General features: G+C 31.7%; 1 protein-coding gene across 1 annotated transcript in view; it reads right to left on the bottom strand.

The window, feature by feature from the left end:
- LOC106636407 (calcineurin-binding protein cabin-1) overlaps positions 1-27,170 on the bottom strand; it is a 431,120-nt gene that overhangs the window by 345,811 nt on the left and 58,139 nt on the right. Inside the window, exon 4 of the mRNA XM_089593628.1 lies at positions 17,584-17,736. Within this exon, the coding sequence (XP_089449754.1) occupies positions 17,584-17,736 (153 nt within the window). The remainder of the gene's footprint in view (positions 1-17,583; positions 17,737-27,170) is intronic.

The following is a 27,170-nucleotide window of genomic DNA, read 5'->3' as shown; positions in this document are numbered from 1 at the left end:
AATAAAAAAAATCATAATTAAATAGCCTAATACAGAAATTTCAGACAAACTTTGTAAGATTAAATATTGTGAAACTGCATTAAAAAGTAATGTAAGTTAATCTCTACCAGTCCAAAATTTGTTAATTTTCACATATACAATGCCTTTGCGTACTCAAGCAAGCAGAAAGCTAGCATTCGTACATGAGAATTGTCTAAAGATTAGGCATTAATTATAACCTATAAAATTATTTTATAAAACTATTTTTATTTTGATGATAGAAATAACTTTCTAAAGTGTACACGAGGCTTATTCTTATCTACGAATTATGATTTTCAATGTTCATTTGTTTTAAAACTGATTTAATTTAATTGATATCATTGAGTACATAGTTTATTTTACTTTTTTTTACAATATATATGTATACGTATAAAAGAGGAAGATTTAAAAAATCTGTTTTTTTTAATTTATTTTTTTTTTTACCATGCGGCTAGGAAAACGTGATGTTGAATACAATGGGTGAAGCTGCACAGAAGAAGCAGAAAGAGAGCAATTTAAGGTGTATGCCCTGTAATAGTTTTATTTGGAACACAAGAGATACTATCAAACGGATTATTGATCGCGAGGATGCAGCACAATTTCCTAGAGATTATGATTTCCATGTACAGTTTGGAGATAAGATTTGTTTTAAATGTAGAAGCCAGTTAAGGCTCAAGGCAAGTTTAACACAGAAAGGACATTCAACAGGTAAGTTACTCATAAATTTTAAAATCAAATTTTTTTTTTTCAATATTATATTTTATATAATTTCAGAAAGATCATCAGAATCCATTGTCTCTCATGCTACAACACATCGAAACTCGCTAAGTTCAGTGAATAATACAAGCAATGATTTTAATCAAACAGCTAGACTCGTCGATAGATAATGACGCAGAAATTCTTTAGTTTAACACTTCCACTGTACATAGCGTAGCATTTAGATCAAGGAGTAGGGGTTTAAGATGATCTACTTGTTTTTTCTAGATCAAATTATCCTCTGTTTTTACAGTTAAAATAACTGTACTCGTTTTATCTAAAACATGCCTTATATTTTTGCCATAACACTGTTATTTATTTTTAAATTAATATCCATATTTCCTAAAAAACATTTTTTCTATACTTTTCGTTTATTCGATACAGAGAACGCTATATTTAATTTCAATAAATTGAAACTATTAAAAAATTTCCTGTTGATTTGTAGCTCTACAAGAGATACTCCTGTTGTAATGTGCGAAGTCAATTGGTAATTAAGGTAGTAGTTGACCCACGGTAACGCATGCGCAGTAGACGTCATACAGACAGAAAAATCCTTAGCGGATGTACATACACATGCACAAGTACTGTATGCAAGTAGGTCGAAAAATATCTGGCAACGTCGCATCTTGATCCAGAAGAAGTGTAAATATTGAGTGTAATGTTAACAATTATAAGTAAAACGAAATGAATCAGTTACGAGAGTCAAAGAGTAGGTTTACCAAAACATCAAAGATGGCGCAAAAAAGACGAGCTTCCGTTGTTCAAGTTAACATGAAAAAGCAAAAACTGGCAGTAGAAAGCAAAACTGTAGAAAAAAAAAGTTTAAGTGCGAAGGATGGCGACTAGTAAATGTACAGAATCTGGGAAAAAACTTGAAGTGTAGTGAATGCAACGAGCTGTTGGATTTTGAACAAGTGAGTAAAGAACATCGCTGTGGCTTGGATAGTACTTTTATCGTCAATTGTGATAAATGTCACAAATTAAACTCAATCAACTTTGGAACGGTGACAAATATGGAAAACCAGAAGTACCATGATGCAAACAGTATGGCAGTGCTTGGTGAGTATTTTATGATTTTATCAAAACGTCCAGTAACATTAGTATTTTTTGAATTACTGTTGAAAACAGCTGTGTTATTGTTTTAAATTACCTAACATCTAATCCCTGTTGTCGTTTGCAGGTGCTGTCTACTCGGGCATAGGCTGTACCGCCTTGAAAAAACTGTTTGCTTGCTTGGATATGCCAGCTATTACAAAAAACACGTACAGAAGATATAAAGATTTGGTCGGCAAATGTATCGAGAATGTAGCTAGAGATTCTTGTAGAGAAGCCGCTAAAGAAGAACGATTTGTAGTTGTTAAAAATGTAGAACTGATTTGCAAAAAGCTGTAAGCTAAATTTCCGATCTTTTTTTAATTTTCGATCGATTTTTGTTTTTATTTCAAGCTACTTATACAGTCAAGTTACAATTTTATTAAATTACTTTTCAATAACAAATGATTTTTGATTTTATTTTTTTTTTTATTGTCAAATCGTGTTTTTACAATTTGAAGCTATCTTTATAGTGAACTCACGAATTTTTTTTTTTAATTTTTTAATTATTTTTTTATGTTATAAATTGATAAAACCCGTAATGCTACGATATTATTGATGAGGAACATTTTAAAATCACAAATATTTTCATTACGATTCATAGAAAGTGTAAATATACCTGTACTACATTTATGCTGTGTGTAATATTCACTCTAATGCTGATATAATACTAATCTTTTTTTTTAATACAAACATTTTTTTTTTGCCTATTCATACATATACTTTTCCTCTTCTTCCTTACTAGGCCTCCAGAAATTATTGATGATATACACCCAAACCTAGATATTCTTCGAGAATGTGCTGCAGAAATAGCTTCGTCATCAGGAACTTGCAGCGCTGAAGAAGGTTTGAAAAGGTTTGATGAAAAATTGGGAAGTGTTATAAATATAATAATTTCCCATGACATGGGGTAGAGCAAACACGGGAATGGTCGTAGTTATGATAGACTAAATGGATATGGTACTATCATCAGATTTATAAAAATTTTGGACTACGCTACATGTAACCGAAAGTGCTATGCCTGCGACCTTGGCCGTGACAAAAACGACCATGTATGTCACGAAAACTTTAAGGGTAGCACAAAGGCCATGGAAGCATTTGCTGGAGCTGCATTAATAAATAATAGTACTTTTTGGAAAGACACTGGATTATCCTTTCGGGTAATAAACGAAGATAGTACGACTATGGCTGCTGTACAAAAGAAAAATTCTAAAAAGTTTATAAACTTTGCGATTAAAATCATTTAATCAAAAATTTCGGAAAACAGTTACATGGTATAAAAAATAATTTCTCTGAATTAAAAAACGGGGCCAGAGTTATTGTGAACATACAAAAGTTGTTTTCACACGCTGTAGCTCAGAATACTGGCGATAGAGTCGAGATCGCGAAAGTATTACGAAGTATTTCGGATCACTTATTTGATAGTCACGAGAACTGCAGAAACTGGTGCCATCGCTCGAAAAATTCTTAAGGTCAGACGATAAAATTAAAAGATCAAAGTTTCGTAACGAACTGCGAAATTTATTTAATAATTATGCGAATAGCTCAAGTAAGTTTTCTATGAAAGCTTCTAGTCAAGGTAACGAAAGCGTTAATAATATGATTGCACACAAGGCACCTAAAAACATTTGCTATAGCCAAACTGCATCGGCATACTATAGAGTTGCAAGCGCAGTTTGTTGTAAAAATATGGGAGAAAGTTCTTTGATAAGTATTAAAAAAATAACTACAACTTACAGGTGGCACAAATACGGTCACATGTGCTCGTAAATATGATGCAGCAAGAAAAAACGAAGCTCTTAAAGCTAAAAGTAAGGAGAAAAAAAGTAACAGACTTGAATTACCAAAAAAGAGAGACTTATTAAGAAAAAGTAAGGAACGTTTTGAGGGAGTTACTTATAAAAGTAATTGCGGTACTGATTTTGAGACCGAACCCCAATCAGGAACAAATGTAAGAGATTTTAACTATTCTACTGTTTATTTCGATCTTGAGACAGACGAATGACTGATGATGTACTGCACATTGCAGCAAAATATGATGATCAAGAGTTCAACATTTACGTAACTCCTACCTAAAATATTCCTTTAAATGCATCTAAGGTAACAGGATTAACAAACGTATGGGGAGAACTCTTTTTAAACAACAAAAAAGTATTGACAGTAGATGTAAAAGAAGCTTTGATTTTCTTTAATAAGTTCTTAAATGAATCAAATGCTATTAATTTATTACTCGCTCATAACACAATATTTGACATTCCTCGAGTGTTGCAAGTTATTGTAGGTAATAATTTGAGTAAGGAATTTAACACTATTCTTGAATTTACTGATACTCTACCTATATTTAGAAAACACTTCTACGATGATAGTGACAGAAAAGGTCCAGGAAAAATGAAGCTTCAAGTGTTAGCTCATAATTTACTTGAAAATGAATCTTATTCTCATTTTCATGAAGCACTGTACGACGTACAAGTATTAAAAAACATAATCAATCACATTGATAAAAATATTGAATTGATATAATGTTATAAGTCATATGAACAATGTTTAATGAATTTAAAACAAAATTTAACCATCGCTAATTTTTCTGATTGCTCAAGTCCTCTCAAATCTATTGTTTCTCGTAGTTTATTACTTAAATTAGCCAAGTACAGTATGAGCTACCAATACTTAAAAGAGATTTATAAAGAAGGAGGTGAGATAGAAGTTAGTAGAATACTGTCTAAAAAACTTGTAACTGGATAATCAAAAATAACAAAAAATAGAAAATCGTTGGAAAAAATTGTTAAAGAGTTAAAAAAAAGTTATGGTTGTTTAAATAACATTTTTCGCTCGAACTTGTTTCTCACACTTAATTACAAAAAAATTTCTATTAAAAAAAAAGATTATTTTTTTTATTGAAATTAATAAATAATGAGATGTTATACTCTTACATTCAAATTTACCACGTAAAGCAAAACTGCGGCGTTGCCGATCGCCTAAAACAGCGTCTGCTACGAACGCCTAGCTGTCGGCATTCAGTGAAAATTTTAATCTTTTAATCAAGATTATTTAACAACCATACGGCTGAGTATATTCGTTTTTGGATATGTGCTGTACTTTATTATTTTACGTCATGTGTTGGTTTTTTGTAAAGATTCGTCGTTTTTTGACTGAGTAATTAGTGTTTACGTTGCTCTTTGAGTTATTTTTCCTATATCACACGTACTGTAACTCTGAACTTTGGGAAGCAATATTTTCGTTTCGGCACCTATGAGCCTTCTGAAATTTTAACAGAAGATCAAAAATAGTTCAGAGAATACACGTTTAAAATTTGAAGATATTTTGCCGTCTCGCCATTTCATCAACTACTACCTTAAAAAGATATTTAGATGTGGCTTTTTGTCTTTTGTCACTTACACACAAAATTATCTTAAACTTATTTTTAAACGTTTCAACTGCGTTCTCCGCTGCACCGTTGCTCGCAGGATGATATGGCACAATGAAGTCATGAGTAACATTCTTCTTGCATAAAAACTCGCGAAATTTCCTCACAATAGAATCCGGACCATTATCCGTAACTTTATAAACGGTTGAGACCCATGATGAAAAATATTCTTTAAACGCCAAGATTGTAGATTAAGCCATAATGTCATATATCTCTTTTATATATACCTACTTAAAATACTACTATATATTATATTAAATACTACTATATATTATAACCTACTAAAAATAATTAAGTTCATAGAGCTCTAAATTGTACAGAAGAAATCCACATGATAATGTACATTAGAGAAATCCAGCCATTTTCAGACATACAGTTTAACAATTGGTGGATGGCCAAAGCCTTTTTTACTGACAATCAGTGGTTAAACTTTTCGTACGTAAGAGCATTTTCTTAGTAAAGTTACAATATATCCCATACAAACTGATCATGCAGATGACTATTGAGTTCTGCTAAAAAATTATAATGCTATGCTAATTTGAGCAAAATTCACTAATCTCTTCTTTGATGTATTACCTCTTCTTTAATTTGAATTGCTTAGTTATTTAACTAGCTACTAGCTGTAAATGTTTCAAAGCGAACTTGTTCAGCATGCATAGATTTCTTAACAAGGCGTAACCTTGTGTTACCAAGCAATATCAAGAATAGGGCTACATTCTTAGTTTTGTTTACCAAATTAGCTCATAAATAGAACTCCTAAAGCTCAATCCATACCTTCCAGCTATCTTCTATGTCGTTAGACAGTTCCATGGTTCCAACTATGCTTTACTTAGCCATTGCAGTGAGTTATATTTTTAACTCGTCAATTTCACTATACAATTTATATCAATTGCTGTTACACCTTTTTTACTACATTATTGAAATCCATATTATTTTATTTTTTTAATACAATTATTTTGTAAGAATTAGATATTTTGTATAAAAATATAAGTTGACGAAATCTTAATTATAAAAAAAAGTAAATTAATAAAAAAGTCCAAATATAAGGAGGATTACAGAAAATTGTAAGCGAAACACCAAGTTTGAGATCTGAGACTAACAAAAAATAATATGATTTTTCTTTATCTTACAATAAATCCAGATAAAACCTAACATCATTTTTTATTTGAAAATTTAAAAGTATGCATCAAATTGATTTGTTACGTAAATGTTACAAATTAATTAATTATTGGAAACTAAGTATATTGTCTTGATCGGTAAAGTGAGAAACTTATCTAAACAGAAAATCATCTTCTGCTGTTTCTTTGTTAGATAGTATTAAATGCTTATGTTTAGTTGCTATGACCAGACTTGTTCAGAGTACGGTTCAAAATTGTTCTTTTTCATAGTGTCGTTCGTATGACTTGTAATATTTAGCTTGTGAGCTGTATTTGTTATTTCTAATTGGGTTGAAAGTTTTAATTAAAATAATATGGATGAAATTTATCAGTGTATTATTTTATAAAACCTAATTAAAATAATTTATTCTTTTAATACAATTTGTTAGATCACACTAAAAAGGTTTAGTATTAATTACATTACTGATAGCTAACTAACATTTATCACTAATAGTTGATACTGCTACTTCAGAGTTTATTCGTAATTTATGCAGTATTTTTTAGCGGTTCTTTAAGTTACACAAATGAATTCATGACCAGAAAGGAAGTTGTTCCAGTTTCTTTGGTACTCATGGGTCGCAGAAGTCAAGAGTTTATTAAAACTGTAGAGGACAGGTGACATACGTAAAAAAAATAATTTTTTCTCTTGATGAAACATTTTATAGCACCGAAATCAGTAAAAGAGGCCTCTAATTGAATTAGGTCAACCAATGAGTGATGCTCTTGCAAAACCGCGTTGACTACAAAACAGTAGTTTGAAATGATGTTGATTCATGATTTCATGTATCAAGAAATAATAATCCAATAGTACGAATCGCATTTTCCTGAAAAATGCGATTAAGATTTTGGACCAGTGATGCAAGCTCGCATCAGCAACAAAAGAGTCATAAGCTACAAGTTTAAATGTGACTTATATATTTACAAATTTGGCAACAAATTCTTTTTTTAATTTTATAATCCATTTTACATAAAATCAAACAGTTTGTTAATCATAATTTTAGAAGTGATATACATTATCAGAAGTTGACAATCATTGCGCAAATAATCAATTCATTCATACATACAACACAATTTATGCATAAATACATACATACATCGTACAATTGCAACACATACATCCATTTTAACAACGAGGCTGGCTGCATCATATGCCAGCATAATATGACGCAAGTTTATACTAACAGTAGAGACGTTGTTATACTTATGTATACGATAATGACGTTTACAAGTCACTGGATGCATAAGCGAATATGCACGTAAAAAATGAACCTTAAAGTTAATACAGACATATGGGTCATTCTACAAAAATTGGCATATTTCAACAGCTGGAATGGACAAATGGGTAGTTAATTGTAAAAATATGTTTTTCTTATTGTCGGTGACCAAAATAAGCTTTAATTTTTGGAGCCCTGCTGAATCTGCACGAGGTAAATGACTACGACGACTTTCTTATTTTATTTCAGAAACACAGAAACGTTATGAGATCATGAAAAAAATTATTATAATTGAGATAACGTCAATGTCCATAAATATTTGACTTTGTTCTTACATTTATATTATGTTCTTATCACTAACACATATACAAGTCACTATTTAAGTAGCTAATCCAGCATTTAACAAAGATACAACGCCCAACCAGATAGTAATTTAAAAAAAATAAAATTAACCCTGTCTCACAAAGATACGACATAAGATGATTTTCTTGAGTAACCTTTTGTCTTTTAACTTTGTATTAAGGTAATCTAATAATAAAATACAACGCATTATTTTATCAATAAAAACTACAGCAAATGAAATTTACGAGATAAGCATTTTTATTAAGTATACATTTTTTTTTTATTATAGTGCTCTACGTCCAGCTTCTTTTAATAAGGATACTACTATGGGCACTTAGCATTTGGGAAAGGGACAAGGAAAAGGATGAAAGGCCTCGCACTACAAGAAGGGGTAGGTGGAAATAAGGCAATTTTTGCTGCTAGAAAGTCGCCTAATCCCTCCTCAAGGAGCATTGCGTGGTGAAAAAGCACACGTAAAAATTCACAGAGGTACTTGCCCGAAAAAGTCGCACTGGCCGAGAATCGAACAACGGTCTCCCGCATGCCGATCCACGATCTAGCCGACTGAGCCACCGCGCGCTCGTTAAGTATTCATGATGCCTTTACTTCATTAGTTATTATTTTTTTCTAACATAACCAAACTTCAAACATGTTTTACAAGCAGGGTAAGTTTTGTATACTATTGTTTAGAGTTTTTTGGCATTCTCTGTAAAATGACGTTTAGTTTCTCAAATTATATACATAACTAACTATTTCAAAATTAAAACTGATAATTTTTTTACAAAAATAAACTTTTTTTAATATCAGTGCAGAGATAGTTAAGATTTTCCACCTTATTGACAAGGTCGATTGGATTTTGAAGATGCATAACATAGTTTATACGATGACTAGATATTTTGTTGAAAAAAGAGTTGACGACTTCGTACGTTCAAAACAAAAAAAAATAAGCCCAAGTTTGAGTTGATTGAACAAACAGTCACAAAGAAAAACGGGAACAACAATTTCAAATGAGCAATAGAAAATTATTTCTCTTATTTTTCTCATTTAATTATTTATCGATTGACTCTTACTTCGTACTAATTTATTACTCAAAATACGAAAAATCCTTGTCATTTCTTAGTTATGCGAGAAAATAGCTTTTCATTCAATGATTAATGTTTAAAAGGTATAATGTAGTCGATAAGTCTGGAATTTTCATGTATGATTCAGATTAGATACAGTGAGCAACGTTTATTTACATGAAAAATAATTTAAGCCTAAATTCAAGTTGATCTATTAAAAACTTGATAATCAACAAAATCAAATTTAGGTCTGAGTTGGACCTTGAAGTACCAGGAATCGCTAACATTTTATTTTCCGATAGAATAACTGATCGTTCAAAAAACAGTGTGATGAATCTGTAAAATCAAATCAACCTCATTGATAAGGTAGAAAACTTCAACTATTTTCTGACTGCTGTAAAAGTTATGTTTAAAAGTAAGTAAATAAATACTAATTTAATGTTAACTTAAAAATATTAACAAATAAAGAGAGCTTAGTAGTTAGTGTGCTAGCCTCTTAGCCGGAGATATTCGAGAGGTCATGGGTTTGAATCTTGTCAAAAATTATTGAGATTTTTTTCTCGGTCTTTTCCGATAGGATGAGTATCCAGGATACCGAAACACCACTTATCCAAATTTTAAAACGAATAGTGGATTTTTTCTAGTTATGTCTGGACCTCCAGGGGCTTCCTTTGCGAAGGAGAGCCAACACCTGGCCAGCTCATCGAGTAAAAGTCACTGTTGGTTATAAAAAGGTCGGTACAACGAGTTTACATGATTTATTGGAAAAATATCTTTCCATTAAACTTGATAATAGCTAGGGTGTGCTTAAGACAATCGCTGCACCCTGTAAATAGTATCCAGTAGGATGGATGACCAAGTCGTTTGAGGGGAACTTTGCAAGGGGCCCGCATGAAAGACTCGCATACTTAGGGAAATTAATGATATTTACGGGAAAAAAGAACAAAGCTGAGGGACATAAGATACGTAAAAACCCTGTAATGGGTATACGTTGGAACAATAATACTACTACTAATAACCAATTAACATAGTAAAAAATATTCCATATGCTGTACAGTAACAATCAATTTATGATAATCCATTCCTTATGTATTGTCAAAATGTCTATATTTTAAGAGCACTAGAACTTCGAGAGGTCATTAAATTTTACGATTCACTTTAATTCTCTTTGATTTACTTTTACTATCATACTACAAGAATTGTTATGGCAACATGTTTTATAGTATAACATAGTGTGCTGAAGATGAGAACAACATTATTACGTACATTACATTCTTTTCATTAAGAGTGGTTGATTCTTGAAAAATCATTAATTTTTACTCCAATGATTATTCAACTCTTTATGTGCCATAAGTATTATCAAATTACGATTTTTACGTGCATTCCAGTGTTATTTATGTAAGTTATAATAATGTCGTATATTTTTTGTTCAATCATCTTTTTACTACTTTTAATATTATCGTACAACCTCTTTTTAACATTGGATATCAAATCAGAAGTTAGAAGTTACTTGGGTATGAAGTTATTATACTCTTATAAGTTATTATACTCTTTTGAGACAATTTATAAATGTAGACATATACTAACATACCAATCTTTCCATTAGGTATACATAGGTAAGATAATCGGTGAACACTATAAGAAATACAGTGTTCACAGTTTACACATTTATAAAAGACAAACATACATAAAAAGGTGCATGTTTTTCGAACAAGTACCTTTATGAAATTTACAAGCTCCACTGTAGGCAGACCAGCACACAAGCTAGACGACTAAATCAAGTCACCATTCACTTTAGTGCGCCTCAAATCTCACAAAATCACACGGAAAACCTCATGCTTGATAGCTTAGAAATGCTAGCTACAGACAGGGCCTGTTCAACATTTTCATTAGTATTTCCCCTTAAAAAAAAAAATTCTTGTCCACTCTTTCACGGATGACCCCAACACCGCCATCACTCACACGCAATTACAAGTTCATTCCTAAAGACTAACTATTGTAAAAAGAGAAATAAATTGTTTGTATGTGGGCAAAAATCTCGAAAAATGTTGAACCCATCGAACCCAAATTATAAAACATGGTTGACTATCATGTTTTAACATGTCATGGGCTATAATAAATAGCAATAACATAATAATCACCAAATGCATAAAGTTGGCTACCAAATCTCCCAGCGATTGTTAGTGGTTTCTATAAATATTGACTGCGAACAGTTATTTTTTCATACATACCAAAAATTCAATGTTATTTATGGAGTAATTAAAAATCACAACTCACAACTCACAATCAGTTGGCATAGCTAACGTATCACTATGTAAACTCACTATTCGTAATGTCAGTTACTGTAATAGCTTACAAAAAGGCACTTTTCCTACTTACGACATCATTTGCACAGCGATCAAAAAGTGATGACAAGAATTTAACAGTTATTCAGCTTCCAAATTTATGTACTGGTATTATAGTAAAAGATAAAATTTTAAATACTGCTTTGTTTAACCGTTGTTCAAAATTGGAGCTTGTGATGAGTCGTGCCTTGCTCACCTTGCAGTCAGCAGCAAGACACGGCACATATAAATTATTCTTTATTATGACTTACTATAGGGCTAAGCGGATAGGAGAGATAGCTGGCAATCAGTATACATACATGGGCGAGGTTAACATTTAAGCATTTATTTGCATTTATTAATAACTCAAAACTTATTAGTATTTCTATACAATGTTTACTCTGCCCAACTATCCGACTTGGCCTGACTTTATACAATCTCAGCCCTGCAGGTGCAGGTTCGGCAGTTGCTGCTCGGCACAATGCTTGTCTACGGTAGGGACGGGATAAATAGGAAATAGGCCTACCGTTCTTTTGTTAAAGCCGGGGTCTCTCTGTAGCACTATCCTCGGGCACCGATAGGTCCGACGAGCAGGGGTTGGCACTCGAACCCAGCAGTTCTTGACAGCGTGTGTGTGAAGGTCGTAGTGGCAGTCCGGGTAGCCGACAGGTAGCCGTTGCTGTGCGTCTCCGGTGGCCGCTCGGTACAAACCACAGTCGTATCTTGCACACACACCCATAGAACTATATAACGCTGCAAAGCCTTCGGATTATACGTCCCAGCGGGACGCAGACAAGATGGAGAGTGCCTTTCTTGTCGCCCTGCCGATTCGTGCTCCCTGATACTGTAGCTACCTGCCTTGCGCACGCACACCCACCGCTGCACACAGTCAAGGGCTGGCAGTGCTGCCTATAGTAGGGATAAGTGAAGGGATAGGTCGGTAAAAGGGCCGTGGGTGGGGTAGTGTTGCTGTGCATAGTGCCACCTCTCCTCTTGTCTGCTACTACGACATACCTTCCTACCGTGACGTCGGTTTACCACGTCACAAGCTATAAGGAAAACTGAACTGTATATTTTAGATTTTATCCAGATATCCTGTTAATATGGGTTAAGAGGAGGTAAAGATGGTGCACATGATGTTACGCTACGTAAAAAAAAACACTTTAATTTATTTATTTCACACAACCCTTCAATGATGCTCATGATTTTTTCATGTGCTTTGAGTTTAATTTTTATGTTAACAAATTGTAATCTTATCGTGTTCTTTAACACTCGAATAGTTATTTAAATGTTTCATTCAACACTACTACCAGTGGCCAATTATATGGTAAAATATTTAATTTGGACAGAAAAAAAAAATTAATACCATTACTACCACTTGAGCTACCGAGGAGCCGTGCATTCAGTTGCACCGTAGATATAAATGTATCAATATTGCTTGTATACCTCTTAAAGTTATATTGAATTTTTGACGTATCAAGAAGCATTAGTATCATTTTCTAATATACCTATTAAAATCGAGCTCAAAATAAATAAGAATGGCAACTTCTATAAACCTACGGTGTATGTGACAGCACGGCTCCTCGGTTGCTTGAGTTGTAGAGCAACTGTTTAACTGTTTAACTATGTAAATGTTTCGTTCAGCACTACTACCAGTAGCCAATTATATGGAAAAATATTTAATTTGGACAGAAAAAAAAAAATTAATATATCAAGTATTTACATACAAGAAGCAGGTAAAGTAGAGGGAGAAATCTTTAGTGTGCATTCTATATACGACCGTCAGCAAATGTTCTAAACAATATCATATAGAGAGCGAGCAAAAGCCCTTCGGGGGTTACTTGTATATAACACACACAGTAGTTAAAAAAGTAGTCAAAGTACTTAAGCACTACACTCATATACTTTTACACTGAACTTAGTTCATATACATTGGTTCTGGCACTAGCTAAATTTTGAGCATCAGCTACTTGAGAAATTTCTCCTCTTCACATACCTTTGAGAGTAAGCTAGATTCTACAATTCTTCATACTTCCTATTACTTTCTATTTATTTTCACGTTAAAGAGCTGCGTGTTTCCTATGATAACATCATTAACTTTGAAATCCAATATGACTCTAAGAGGTATACAAGCAATATTGATGTATTTATCATTGTATCAGTTGGAGCATATGGGGCGTTTCATGCGAAACGTCCCAGGCCCGCCACGCGATCGCTAAAAGTCACTGTTTTCAGCTCATTTTCTCGGCTTTATGCCTATCCTAAAAAAATGTTGCAAATAGCATTTTCGATGTATTTTTCAGTCAGCTTTACGATGGTATGGTTAGTTTTCTGAAAAAATTTCATTATCACTAAAAAAAAACACAAAACATGCTATATCTCGAAAAAGGCATTTTGAATATATTTTTTGATAGGCTAGATGAAAATTTGAGGTTTTTTTACATTGATGACGTCTTTTTGCACAGTGTGCTCTCACTGAAAAATTTGAGTAAAATAGTACCAAAGAGTAGACGTTCAACTGTCTGAACGCGTGCCAAAGGCCGGCGCCACGCCGCGCGCCGCTTAAGTTAACTAATATTCTTAGTTTTGTAACATTTAATTATTTATTTAACAACGAAGTATGCTTATACGTTATCACTTAATATAGTAATGTAGAATTAAAATAGAATCTTAGATTTTTTTGTTTTAAACTTATTCTTGAAGACATAGATCTGGAACATATAAAGCAGAATACTGAACTGCCTCTTAAAAATTACCACGACTGTATTAAAGCAGTAACTCTATTGAAAAATGTTTCGCAGGTGCAGAATGTCTAGATTGTCCTAATATGTCCACGTTACATCCACATCTTCTTGAATGTTTTGAAAAACATAATATTTTTTAAATCAAATATGAATCGTGATTTTAAACAGATAGATGTACCATTGTTACACAATCTTTGAATTCTCATGATTTCGTTGACTTACGAGGATAAAAATTATTAAAACTCAAAACTCATGATGAGTTTGCTACGGAATAATCACTTTTTACTAATCAACTGAAAAAAGATGTTAAAAGTGGAGAATTCAATGTAACTTGTAATTTTTCGGCAAATTATACGTTTTTTATACAGAATTTAACCCGATCTTTTCATTGCAACAATATCCAAGCTTCCATTTTTACAGTTGTAATTTATTATGAAGAAAGAAATGAGCTTAAACACATAAGTATTGCTGTTATTTCCGATAACCTAAATTATTATACAATTGCTGTATGTAAGTATTAAAAAAATAAAATAAATTAATTGAAATTCAACTTTGAAAAGTGTGAAGTAAAGAAAATTTTTTATATAACAAATGAGGCCAGTCAACATTTCAAAAATAAAAGCAATTTGACAAACATACTTTTCCGCAAAAAAGATTTTAAAATTGATTGTGAATGGCATTTTTTGCTACTGCTCATGAAAACTTGTACGACTGGGTAAAGAATTATTGCAAGGAAACAAAAGTTTTTTACTTAAGTAAAGAGTCGTATGGAAAATGTAAAATTAAACTCAAATCTTGATTTAATGAAGCAACATTAATACCAGGTACTTTGCAATTTTATGCTGCGATTGCAATCAGTGATGAAACATTGAAATTTAAAAAAAACATCTATGAGCTCTGAGTATCAACTTTCTCCAAAATAAAATAATAAAACCAAAAAGCCTACATCTCAAACTTCTAAAACTAAAAAGTAATACAAAATATTTCAGTGAGAGCACACTGTGCAGAAAGACGTTTTCAATGTAAAAAAACCTCAAATTTTCATCTAGCCTATCAAAAAATATATATTCAAAATGCCTTTTTCGAGATATAGCATGTTTTGTGTTTTATTTTAGTGATAATGAAATTTTTTCAGAAAACTAACCATACCATCGTAAAGCTGACTGAAAAATACATCGAAAATGCTATTTGCAACATTTTTTTAGAATAGGCATAAAGCCGAGAAAATGAGCTGAAAACAGTGACTTTTAGCGATCGCGTGGCGGGCCTGGGACGTTTCGCATGAAACGCCCCATATGCTCCAACTGATACAATGATAAATACATCAATATTGCTTGTATACCTCTTAGAGTCATATTGGATTTCAAAGTCAATGATGTTATCATAGAAAACACGCAGCTCTTTAACGTGAAAATAAATTGAAAGTAATAGGAAGTATGAAGAATTGTAGAATCTAGCTTACTCTCAAAGGTATGTGAAGAGGAGAAATTTCTCAAGTAGCTGATGCTCAAAATTTAGCTAGTGCCAGAACCAATGTATATAAACTAAATTCAGTGTAACTGTATGTGAGTGTAGTGCTTAAGTACTTTGACTACTTTTTTAACTACTCTGTGTTTTATATACAAGTAACCCCCGAAGGGCTTTTGCTCGCTCTCTATATATTGTTTAGAACATTTGCTGACGGTCGTATATAGAATGCACACTAAAGATTTCTCCCTCTACTTTACCTGCTTCTTGTATGTAAATACTTGATATATTAATTTTTTTTTTTCTGTCCAAATTAAATATTTTTCCATATAATTGGCTACTGGTAGTAGTGCTGAACGAAACATTTACATAGTTAAACAGTTAAACAGTTGCTCTACAACTCAAGCAACCGAGGAGCCGTGCTTTCACATACACCGTAGGTTAATAGAAGTTGCCCTTCTTATTTATTTTGAGCTCGATTTTAATAGGTATATTAGAAAATGATACTAATGCTTCTTGATACGTCAAAAATCCAATATAACTTTAAGAGGTATACAAACAATATTGATACATTTATATCTACGGTGCAACTGAATGCACGGCTCCTCGGTAGCTCAAGTGGTAGAGCAACTATCTAGTAAACAGGAGGTTATGTATTCGATCTGCACCCAGGGAGAATATTTTTCTCATTCTCTTATTTTTCTGAATATTTTTTTTTTTCATTTCTTAAGAAAATTTGTGAATTTTGACTATCGATCTTTAGTACATTTACCATCAAAAAAAGAGCCTGGATGGTTTTAAGAGTGCTTTTATAGAAGCGGCACCATGTACATATACGCCAACTGATACAATAATAAATGTATCAATATTGCTTGTATACCTCTTAAAGTCATATTGGATTTCTGACTCATCAACAAGCATTAGAATCATTTTCTAATATACCTATCATTGACTTTGTTTGCATTGTCAAATACTGTTTTCTATATTTGATAATGTAAAAAAAACTCAGGTATCGGAAGGAAAACATCTCCATCAAATCAAAGTTGCTATGTTAGGGTGGAATCAGCCAATAATAAGTTCTTATTTTCGGCTTATTCAGTTCAACTGATTTAAGAGTGACATCAGAGACAAAAAATTAGGTATGATTTTTTACTTATATCTTAACTGAGTAACCTTTTATATTTTAATTTTCATTTCTTTGCCATACCTAAGACCTTGTTAGTCCTGATATCTTCCTTCCTAACAAACCTTACTATCCCCCTTATACCTTTCTTTCTACTCTTAACTTAAACTCCCAAACAGCAGCCTATTTCCCCTCCAAAGCGCTTATACAGCGTACCTTCAGTCTGAAGTGAAAGTTTATGTCACTATAGCACCCACTTCTTACAACAGCTTCTGGTAAGAGCCTTTTCTTCGTGCCATCTCCCCACATCTTTCTCTATTGACCTGTTATTAGTAGTTAACTCTATTCTAGCTGTGATACGTAAAAATTAATTGTTTAGTGTAAGGAAAGGACGAAAGAAACAGATGTATAAATTGCTTATAATTCATCATATCAGGTTCAATTTTGTTTCATACTGATCATTAAACATACACCATGACTGAAAATTAAGCAAAACAAAGCATGAGTGGGCAAGAAGTAATAAAACCATATGTTGTAGCGTATTGCTGGAATATTGAGGACGCCTAGTCACACTTAAATTATCCTTCAGGGCTACATTGTAAGTTTTACTACTCCCTTACACAAGTAATGAAAAGCGACAGTTTAGAAAACTCAAAGAGTCTAACCAATGAAAAAAAACTTGAAGCACGTACAGAAAGTGTATTATGTTATAACAAATAAGTTTAATAAAGAGTGTTGCCTTACAACCTATTAGTAAAATGTTTTATGTACTACTAGATAAAAAATAATGAATGAAATTAAAATCTTACTTTATGTGAAAACTAAGTAACATACAGTTTCAAATCAAATGGACGTACTTACCTTTCAGCAGAGTTTGGTTTCAGAATGTTTTCATCATTGCTGTCAAAATCAATGTGATTTACATTTTTATTCACTGGAAACGCTTCGAAAGCGTCTAACGCATCATATGAATTTTTCCACGACTCATCTTCAGTAAATTTAATGTTGTTTGGTCTGTAATGGATAAGTTTTATTTCAATTATGCTGTGAAATATTTTTTCGCTTAATCATATCAAGCAAGTTAGGAAGAAATACAATTCACCATTAGTAAAATTCAAAAAAAATATGTATTCATTCATTTGTTCATTTATATATCAATTAATAGGGCCTAATGACCCAATTACAAAAGTATACGGAAAAGGATAGATAAACCGCTGAGTACAAAGCTGTATATTTAAAAATTTATAATTAATTGACATTTATAATAATTAACACTATATATATATGTGCTGGTAAAATTTGAAATTACTCGTAACTAGTACAAATTTTGAATAAAATAACAAAATAAATTATCAGTAAAATTAAATAATAGAAGGATAAAAAAAAGTTCAGAAAGAATGGTATTAACAATTGCACATCGCTCAGTAACTCTAAAAAGACCAACAGAAAGTAATTGGGTCAATGTATGATTTAGCCGTTTAGGATGAAAAACGATGAAACGAAGGTTAGATTTGAATTGATGTATGCTAATTGTATCTGGTAAGTGTTGAATTATCGAGTTAAAAAGTTGTTTAAGCCGTGATAAGGGTAAGTAATATAGATAACTGCTAGAGTATGTAAATTCGGTAAAAATTCAAGGATTTTTAGGCTGTGATGAAGATTTTCAGGCTGTGATGAAGATTTTTAGATAAAAAGAGGGTAGAGAGTTCTGTATAATTAACACAATTATATGTTATTTGAAAGATAACCGGAAATACTAATATTTCTATACGTATTAAATAGACTCTAATAAAAATTTTGATAAAAAAGGTGCGTAGTCATAATCAAAATATGACAAAGGATTATTTTACACTTTCTATCATAAATGGTAAAACCACTAAAAAGCTCCAGGGAAACGTAACATCAAGATCAGATTGCAAAATAGAGGAGTCTGTGGTTGTGTTAATTTTACAGAAAAGCTTAATATTATTGGCATAAAGTGAACATGGGGGAATTGAGATTGGTGTTGAGAGACAGTTTATGGCTAGCGAAGGTTATAATGAGTCAAGGTGTCATCCTAGTGGTACACCATAAGAGGCAATAAACTTGTAAGAAATAGACTTAGAGAGTGTGACCATTAACCTTCTGTTAGCTAGAAAATTTGTGACAGTAGAACAGCTTCCGATAAATCCGTGTATCTGGTGACAGATAAAAGGGGAAACTGATGCAGAGAGTTGTTGATGCACTAGATAATCAAAAAGCTTCGATATGGTTTTAGTTCGAACTATTAGTCTATAATTGGTGATTAATGTTAAATCAACTGATTTATAAATTCGGTAGACATAGGAAGATTTACAAACATCAGGGAAAATGATATCATTGAACGATCTGAAAAAAAATGCGAGGGGCTGAGATAAGTGGTAACTGCAATTTATGACGAAAGGTGCTGGGATGAGGTCAGAACCAGAGAGATTAGAAGATTTACGATGCAAAATAGTGGAGGAGATTAGATAAGAAGAGAAAGAAATGGCATCGTAGGTTGTCTCATGTGATAGAATGGTGGGAGGAAAGGATAAGTTGTTGAAGAAAGATTAAAAGTGTAAAGCGAACAATTAACACTTCTCCTATGAATAATTCTCGGTACAATATTCTGGGCTGCCTCATACATTCTGCACGGAGTCTTTTAAAGGCGGTATAGTCTTAGGATAAATTCATCAATTTCAATAAGAGGTGGGCTATTTTCTTTATACGGACATGTTTAAGCAACTCGTAAGATAACTATACAGGAGATTTGAAGCTGGAAACATGACGTACTTATGTAAACCTACCTATGATGCCGTACATAACATGACAGAAACAATTAATACAATTATCAATATTTTCATCATAGGAGAGACTATGCCAGTCAATGTTCTCCAAAGCACTGCAGATTTCAGGATTACTTGCATCAGCTTTTTAACACGAGGTAGTATTAATATAAAAACATGCATTGAAGTCTAATATAATGAAAGCCCTACGTATGTAGTGCCAATCCGTAGGAAGAATTTCCTCTGATGTATCAACAATATTAATTGACTAAGTGGGGGTACCAAAAAAGTCCAGTATGGAGGTATCTCAGCATAGGTGTAAACAGCTACTGAAGATCAAGAATATTGCATGTATGAAGGAAACGAGTAGCAGCGAGGCAACGATCTGATGTGATGTAGTCTGTAGTGTCCAATTGTAATGAATAAAGAGTCCAAGAGACGTGAGCCTGATTGAAGTTGCTATATTTAATAAACTTTCAAGAAGAATGTATATTATAGATTTTCTTGATCAGATCACATAACTTAATGTAGATTGAAGATGGAGACGTTGGTGATGTATAAGCAGCAAACACAATGTCATCAAAACAAACATGCTTGATCTTTATGACACATTCAATGTTAACGTTTATGGCTACTCTGTTTCATGTAATACGTTTACTGACATTAACAAATACACTACTGCCACGCCTGTTGGACGATTTTACTTCTTGTCTATATTGCCTGTAAATCAAGTAATTATTGAGTGAAAGTTCAGAGTCAAGGGTATGTGGTTTTAGTCAGGTTATAGTAAATATACTTATATCTAGAACTACTGTTACTAAAGGTAACGTGATTTCAAGTAAAAAAAGTTCATCGTACAATAATCGCACATTTTGGTAGCAAATATAAATTTTATCAGAGTTTACTTTGTTGTAAGCAAAAAAGCTGAGGCGATTGGTCATAAATTATAGTAGGGGTACTATTAACATATTTGATTTATTTCTTCTGTGATGGATTTAAATCGTTGTGCCTCTTTACTTGGTAGGCCAGTGATAACAGGTGTGCACGTTGCTCTTTAGTTTCATCGGTAGAGACTAGAATACCAGATGGTAATCTAGCTCTATATGAAAGGAAGTACCTTACTATATATTCGCTGCCCTGCGAGACTAAAAGCAGTCTTGGTTTACCTGAAGTAGGGATCTTGCCTAGTCATAAGATGTTATTAAATGTAGTGATGCTCACATTCTCAAGAAGTCTCGTGATAGAGGTAGCATCCAGTTCCATGTCTGGTGAAGGTTTAGCGACATTAAATAAAAAGGCATTAGATAATCTTCAGATTCTTTTCTGAATCTAACGAGGTCGAAAATTGGAGGGAGTAGTTGGAGGACCAGATGAGGAAGATTTCTCTAAAGTCTATTGTCTACGTCCCACACCAAAGTCAACAAAGACTCAAGTTTCTTCATACCCTCATTCACTGTCTCGATCTTGGAAGTCAGTGCTTACAATCTTGTTGTCTAGTGTCACGATCTTAGAAAGCATGAAGATAGTAGTCCCCTCGATAAGCTTTTTTACATTATCTAGTGTAGTAGGTTCAATATTGCAGAATTACATTCTATACAAGATAGTATTGCGGTTAAACGAGTGGTAACGATTCACATATTTGTTGTAAATAGACTGAATTTTAAACGAAATAGCGTCTACAGTTCAGGAAATATTTCTACAAATGCAGACAAGATCAATCACATCTCTTATAATAAATGTATATGTAACATGTGAGCATTATCTACTATTGGCTCATATTCTAAGTGGTACTATAACTCAAAATTTAAAAAGTTATAGAATCTACGTTACTCACTTGGTAATTTTAATCTTTAGAATAAAAAAGTATTTGTATTGTTCACCTTTTAATCTAAGGACTACATGACTTTTAATACTTGTCAAATTTTTTTAAAACATATTATAGTACCAAGTGCGTAGAACGCAAATAAATTTCCTGTATTCTAGGAATCGAAAGTTTCCGAGCTGCGATAGTAAAACTCCTTTTAATACAACGCCAAAAAAAAAAGATTTTCACATGCCCTTACGAGAGCACTATAATGCTCAATTTTCAACTAATCATCGTTTTTTAAGAAAAAAATGCATAAGGGTTACTTGAAGTAAATAGATCCATCTACGAATCCATGTTAAGTACAGTTGCCTTATATCTACTAAAGTTGTAAAAAATGGAACGGTTAACTTATACATTCAATGAAACATTGAGCCTAGAACAACTGAAACTGAAAAATTAAGTCACATGGCAAGAACAATGTTACAAAAAAAGTACCACAATTCATGAATACTATCATACACAATACTTAACAATCGTACGAGAAGTTTTTTTCTACATACGTATTCTATTAGTGAAATTTTGAATATTCTATTTTGGGCAAAGATTAGAGCTACTAAAAGAGGTCACTTATAATTCTTATCCTCAAACATGCGGGGACAGCTATGGCGGTACGGTTGGTATAAAATTCCATACTAAAATTTTGGAAAAAAAGTTTTTAACAGTATAATCCCCGAAATTTTATTTTGCTTATATATCGAGTGTACACATGGCTGGGCATCGTCCTTTTTCAATCACTTTAAAAAACAATTTTTTTGGGAAATATACTGCGATATATGAGCTCAAAAATTCATTATCGATCCTCATGTAAACAAAGCACTTGATAAAATTTGTTTATATCAAAAACACTCCACTCTATTTTTAAAGAAGAAAAAAAATACGATGAAAAAAATATGAAAAGAAATTAGAATATCATTTTTATTACACGTTTCTTTCCTTTTTGCTTATTTATTAAATACAACGTAATATGATGGCTTATAAAGTGACAAATATAATTAGCTTCAGGATTTATTAACACAGCGCTATTTTCATTTTAAATTTAAGATGATAAATTGTGATGAACAAGATTAATTGCTCATGCTTACTATGTCTGACTCTCTAGTTGAAATGTAAACTTCTTATTTCATAAGCTTTTAAGTGTCTGTATCAAATGTGTGTGTGTGTGCGTGCGTGCGTGTGTGCGTGCGTACGTGCGTGTGTACATGCGCGTGTACGAAGTGTTCTTGACGGCGGCAAAAAAACTGTAAGGTTAAAACTTTTTCTACACGCGCACATATATATACACACAAACGACCGCCTCTGCATACTATAATACACCTTTTCTAGTTATGGCAGCAACGAAAAAATCGCCAATGACGAATAAATAAATTATTAACTTGTGGCTTGGTATATTTAATAATAAAATAAAATGGAGGCGATACAAGTAGCAATAGGAAAATTGCATAGATATAGTATTGCTATTACGACCATACATAAATCTTAATAATGAAATAACATGTCTCACATGTTAAAACCACAGAAAGTCAATTTAGGCAAAATGTTTGTATAAAATAAGATCTAAGATGAAACATGTAACACTTGAGTATTGCATGGTAAATTTTTATGTTTGAAACAGATGAACAAAAAATATTGACTACTCAATGTTAATAGTACTACAAAATATAAAAGAAAAAAGTTATTATAAATTTTCGTTTAATAATAATAGTTAGTTTAAAAAACCTTGTGAAAAAGTATTCTTTATCATGTAAGAACTGACTATATAAACATTTTTTTAAACATTTTTCTGACTCTCTTTTATTTTCTTTAATTTTATTTTTTTTTTTTTTTGTTGTTGTTTATTTCATTTATTTTTAGTTTTTTTTCTATAAAAGGCGATAACGAAAAGCAAAAGTGTTCTTTTTCAGCAAGCCTTAAAGGCAGAAGTCCACTGCTTACCCACACCTGGAACTCTCTTATACAGCGGTAGACCCCGTGATCCAATTTTCTTTGATAAGAATTTTATCGTCCCTTAAAAAAAATGTAAAAACTTTTTTCATTAAAGAAATAAGAAGTATACTTATTAGAACAAAATATCTTAAATTAAAAAAAAAATGTTATTTTTTTTTTTTTTAATCTATGAAGTAAGAATTTGAATTAACCAATGTAGGTATTACAGAGATTAATAGATTTTTTCACAAGTCATTCAAGCTTTAATAAGAATTACCATGATTCTTTTTTTTTTTTTTTTTTCTTTTGCATTAATATAAATGAAACTGGCAACACAAGCGAATTTGCTATTCTACAGTAGGCAACATACCCGCCCTCCAACATAAAGTTACAAACATTAACTGTGTGTTGGATTCTGATCTGCAGTGAGATAAATAAAATTCTTTTAAATTTTTAAAACCACCAACTGACCAGGTTTATACTTTATGTAAGTTTATATTTAATTCTTTTTGTGGATGACTTATTAATCTGTTGTTAAAATAATAAACCATTGGATTGGGTTAAAAAATTATTATTTAAAAGGTTTGATATGAAAGATTTGAAAGAAATAAAAACTTATTTAGGTATTATCATCAGCTATGACTATGAAAATGGAAAAATGACTTGATCATAAAAACTATATTGAAACACTAGCAAAGACATATGATATAATAAATTTCAAACTGTATGTAACTCCTGCAGAACACAATGTAAAACTGGAACATGCGCAATCAGCATATGATAAAATTAAATAGAAAAATTTAATTGGAGCTTTTTTATAAATTAGTTCAGGAACTAGACCTGATATTAGTTTTTATTTAGATATGAGTTTATTTAAGTAGATTTGAAAATTGTTAAGATAGTGTCTTTATAAATATGCTCAGATAATTTTAAAATATTTGTACTAAAAACAAGATTTTAAATTAATTTTTGAAATATGATATTATAGATTGCTATGCTGATGCCCATTGGGCAGGAGATATTAATGATAGAAAACCGACAACAGATTATGTTATACAAATGTATGAAAATGTAATTCATTGGAAATCTAAGAAGCAGAATAGTGTAACAAAATCCTCGACATCTGCTGAATTTGTAGCGTTGTCTAGGTGTGAAAGTGAATTGAAAGTTGTAAAAGATTTTTCACTGGATTCTAATGTTAAAGTTAATGATCCAATTGCTATAAATTAAGATAATTCTGGAGCCATAAGTATATATAGGTTTAGAAATTTTATTAAAAAGTCGAAATTCATTAAAACTCATTATCACTTTGTAAACGAAAGTTATGCGAAACACGAAACTGATATTGTAAAAGTTGACTTAAAAAAAAATATAGCAGAAATTTTAACCAAAGCTTTAGGTAGAAATAAATTCGAAAGATTTTGAAATATGTTTAATGTAAAGTAGTCATAGACACCAAAATTAAGACTGTATTATAAATTTAAGGAGGCGTATTAGAATATCAATAAATTATATTTGATATTTCAATAGTGATATCGATTATGCAGCATTAACACTGTGAGTGCAAGAATATATATATATATTATTATATATATATATATATATATGGGACGTTCTTTGTCAAACGAAACAAAGATCTGCCTACAATCTTTAAATCGTAAACAATGTCTTATGGGCGCAAACTATAGCTTAATTAGTAGGCTTTCTTTTGCCGTCTGGCTTTATTCCAAAATTCAAATATTTCTCATTTAAAATAATTTTGGACCTTCAAAAATTCATATTAAGACTTACTAATATGTATTTTCCATCACTTATCACAAATCTATACTTATTTTTGATACAGTACAACACTAATCCTTCCTAACCTCAAAAAACTTCGAAAAAATGTAGTTTTGCGTAGTTTTTTCAATGTTTTGCACGTCAAAAACCTCTAAAAAAATAATTATCAAATGTATTTTTCATACCGAATCAGAAACCCACACTCAATTTTAGTCTGACATATCGCTGAATCTTCCTAACCTTAAAAAACTTCGAGATCAAGCAGTTTTGCGTGGTTTTTGACCGTTTTGCACGTCGAAAAAATCTTAAAAAATAATTATCAGGTGTATTTTTCATACTAAATCATGAATCGACATTGTATTTTAGTCTAGCATATCGCTGAACCTTCCTAACCTCAAAGAACTTCGAAATAAATCAGTTTTGCGTAGTTTTTTGATTGTTTTGCACGTCAAAAAATTCTTAAAAAATAATTATCCTGTGAATTTCTTATACCAAAACATGAATCGATACTTTATTTTAGTCCAACATATCGCTGAATGTTCCTAACTTCAAAAAAGTTCAGATAAATCAGTTTTCCGTAGGTTTTGATAGTATTATGCGTTAAGAAAATCTTTAAAAAAAACCATCAATAATTTTTCATACAATGATCGAAAATATCTATCACTTTTCATTGCACTAATTACTGATTTTCCCAACCTCAAAAAAATTTGAAACAAAGCAATTATACTTTATTTTTGGTTGTTAAGAATGTGAAACAATTTAACACAAATAGCAAATTTTTTTATTTTCACTGCTGAATCAAAACACAAATGTATATTTTATAGGTAATATCGCTGTTTGTCACTAACCTTCAAACACATTTCAATTAAGACATTTTCCTTGGTTTCAAACCATTTTCGACCGTTCTATTATCCGTATCGTATAAAGTAAAATCTAATGAACTGATACATATCTATTTAAAGAACAAAAGAAATATCATTTGAGAAATATATTCATGATGTTGAAGAAATGATTATAATACAACAAAAGTTTATGATTTAAAAAAAAAATTAAAGGACAAAAAATATAATATCAGGAAAGTTTTTGCCGAGTAATTGACAGCGGTTTTTGTTTCCTCAGCAATATTTGGTTATTTATAAAACTTCAGTTGCACTCGAGTACCTAAATCCAGTCAGGGTATTCTTGGATAAGACCTCAAAAGCGTGAGCTTTAGAAGTTTGTCGTACTGCAGTTGCTAAAGAAAATCTTTTTGCTAGTTTTCTAGATGTTTTATTGTAATCTGGTTTAGTGTAGTGGAAAAATGTGATATTAAAAAATTTGTTTTTCACCCAGTTGAAAAAATGATTAGAATTTAGAATAGCTTTATTTCCTTTATCTTGTAAGCTAGCACGTGTTGCACTATTAAAAAACTTACTTGGTCAGGCGCAGTTGGTAGGAAACTAAAATAAATCCAACTTATACGTAAATATTTGCGCAGATAATTTAAGTACAGGTAAATATATTACGCAGCGCTTTGTACAGATAAAAGTACTTATGGCATAAAAAAAACAAGTGAAATGCAATTAACTGCTTAGTTTGACGCAAAAAGAAAGTCGTGCAGTGCCCACCTAGAGAGAGAGAGAGAGAAATACTCAGGCGTACCTTACTTCTCAACCATCCTTCTGCTTACTGGCTGCTAAAGCTCTTACACACACACACACACACACACACACACACACACACACACACACACATATATATATATATATATATATATATATATATATATATATATATACTAGTGCGGCTCTGCCCCCCTGGGCACTACGAGCGCCAACCCCACCCCTTTTATTGTGTTATAAATATAATTTTTTCAAAATAAGGTTTGTATTGATATTTTTTGAAGCCTTAAAAAATGATGAAATTAATTGTTGGTATAAAAATAACATGTTAAAGTATATTTTACAGAATTCGGAAGACTATGGCATTATTCAAAAATACTCGGGAATGAATTTTCTACGCTGGGGAATGATTACTGGTCTGCTTTTAAGGAAATATGAAAATCAAGCTGCTAATTTCAAATAAATGTGGTAAAGTTTATATAGACGGAGAGA

The sequence above is a fragment of the Copidosoma floridanum genome, unplaced genomic scaffold (genome assembly GCF_036245765.1).
Source record: "Copidosoma floridanum isolate Cflo_tuat_1 unplaced genomic scaffold, Cflo_Japanese_pri ptg000020l, whole genome shotgun sequence".
Lineage (NCBI taxonomy): Eukaryota > Metazoa > Arthropoda > Insecta > Hymenoptera > Encyrtidae > Copidosoma > Copidosoma floridanum.
The sequence above is the reverse complement of the archived record's forward strand: the minus strand, read 5'-3'. Positions and strand labels throughout refer to the sequence as shown.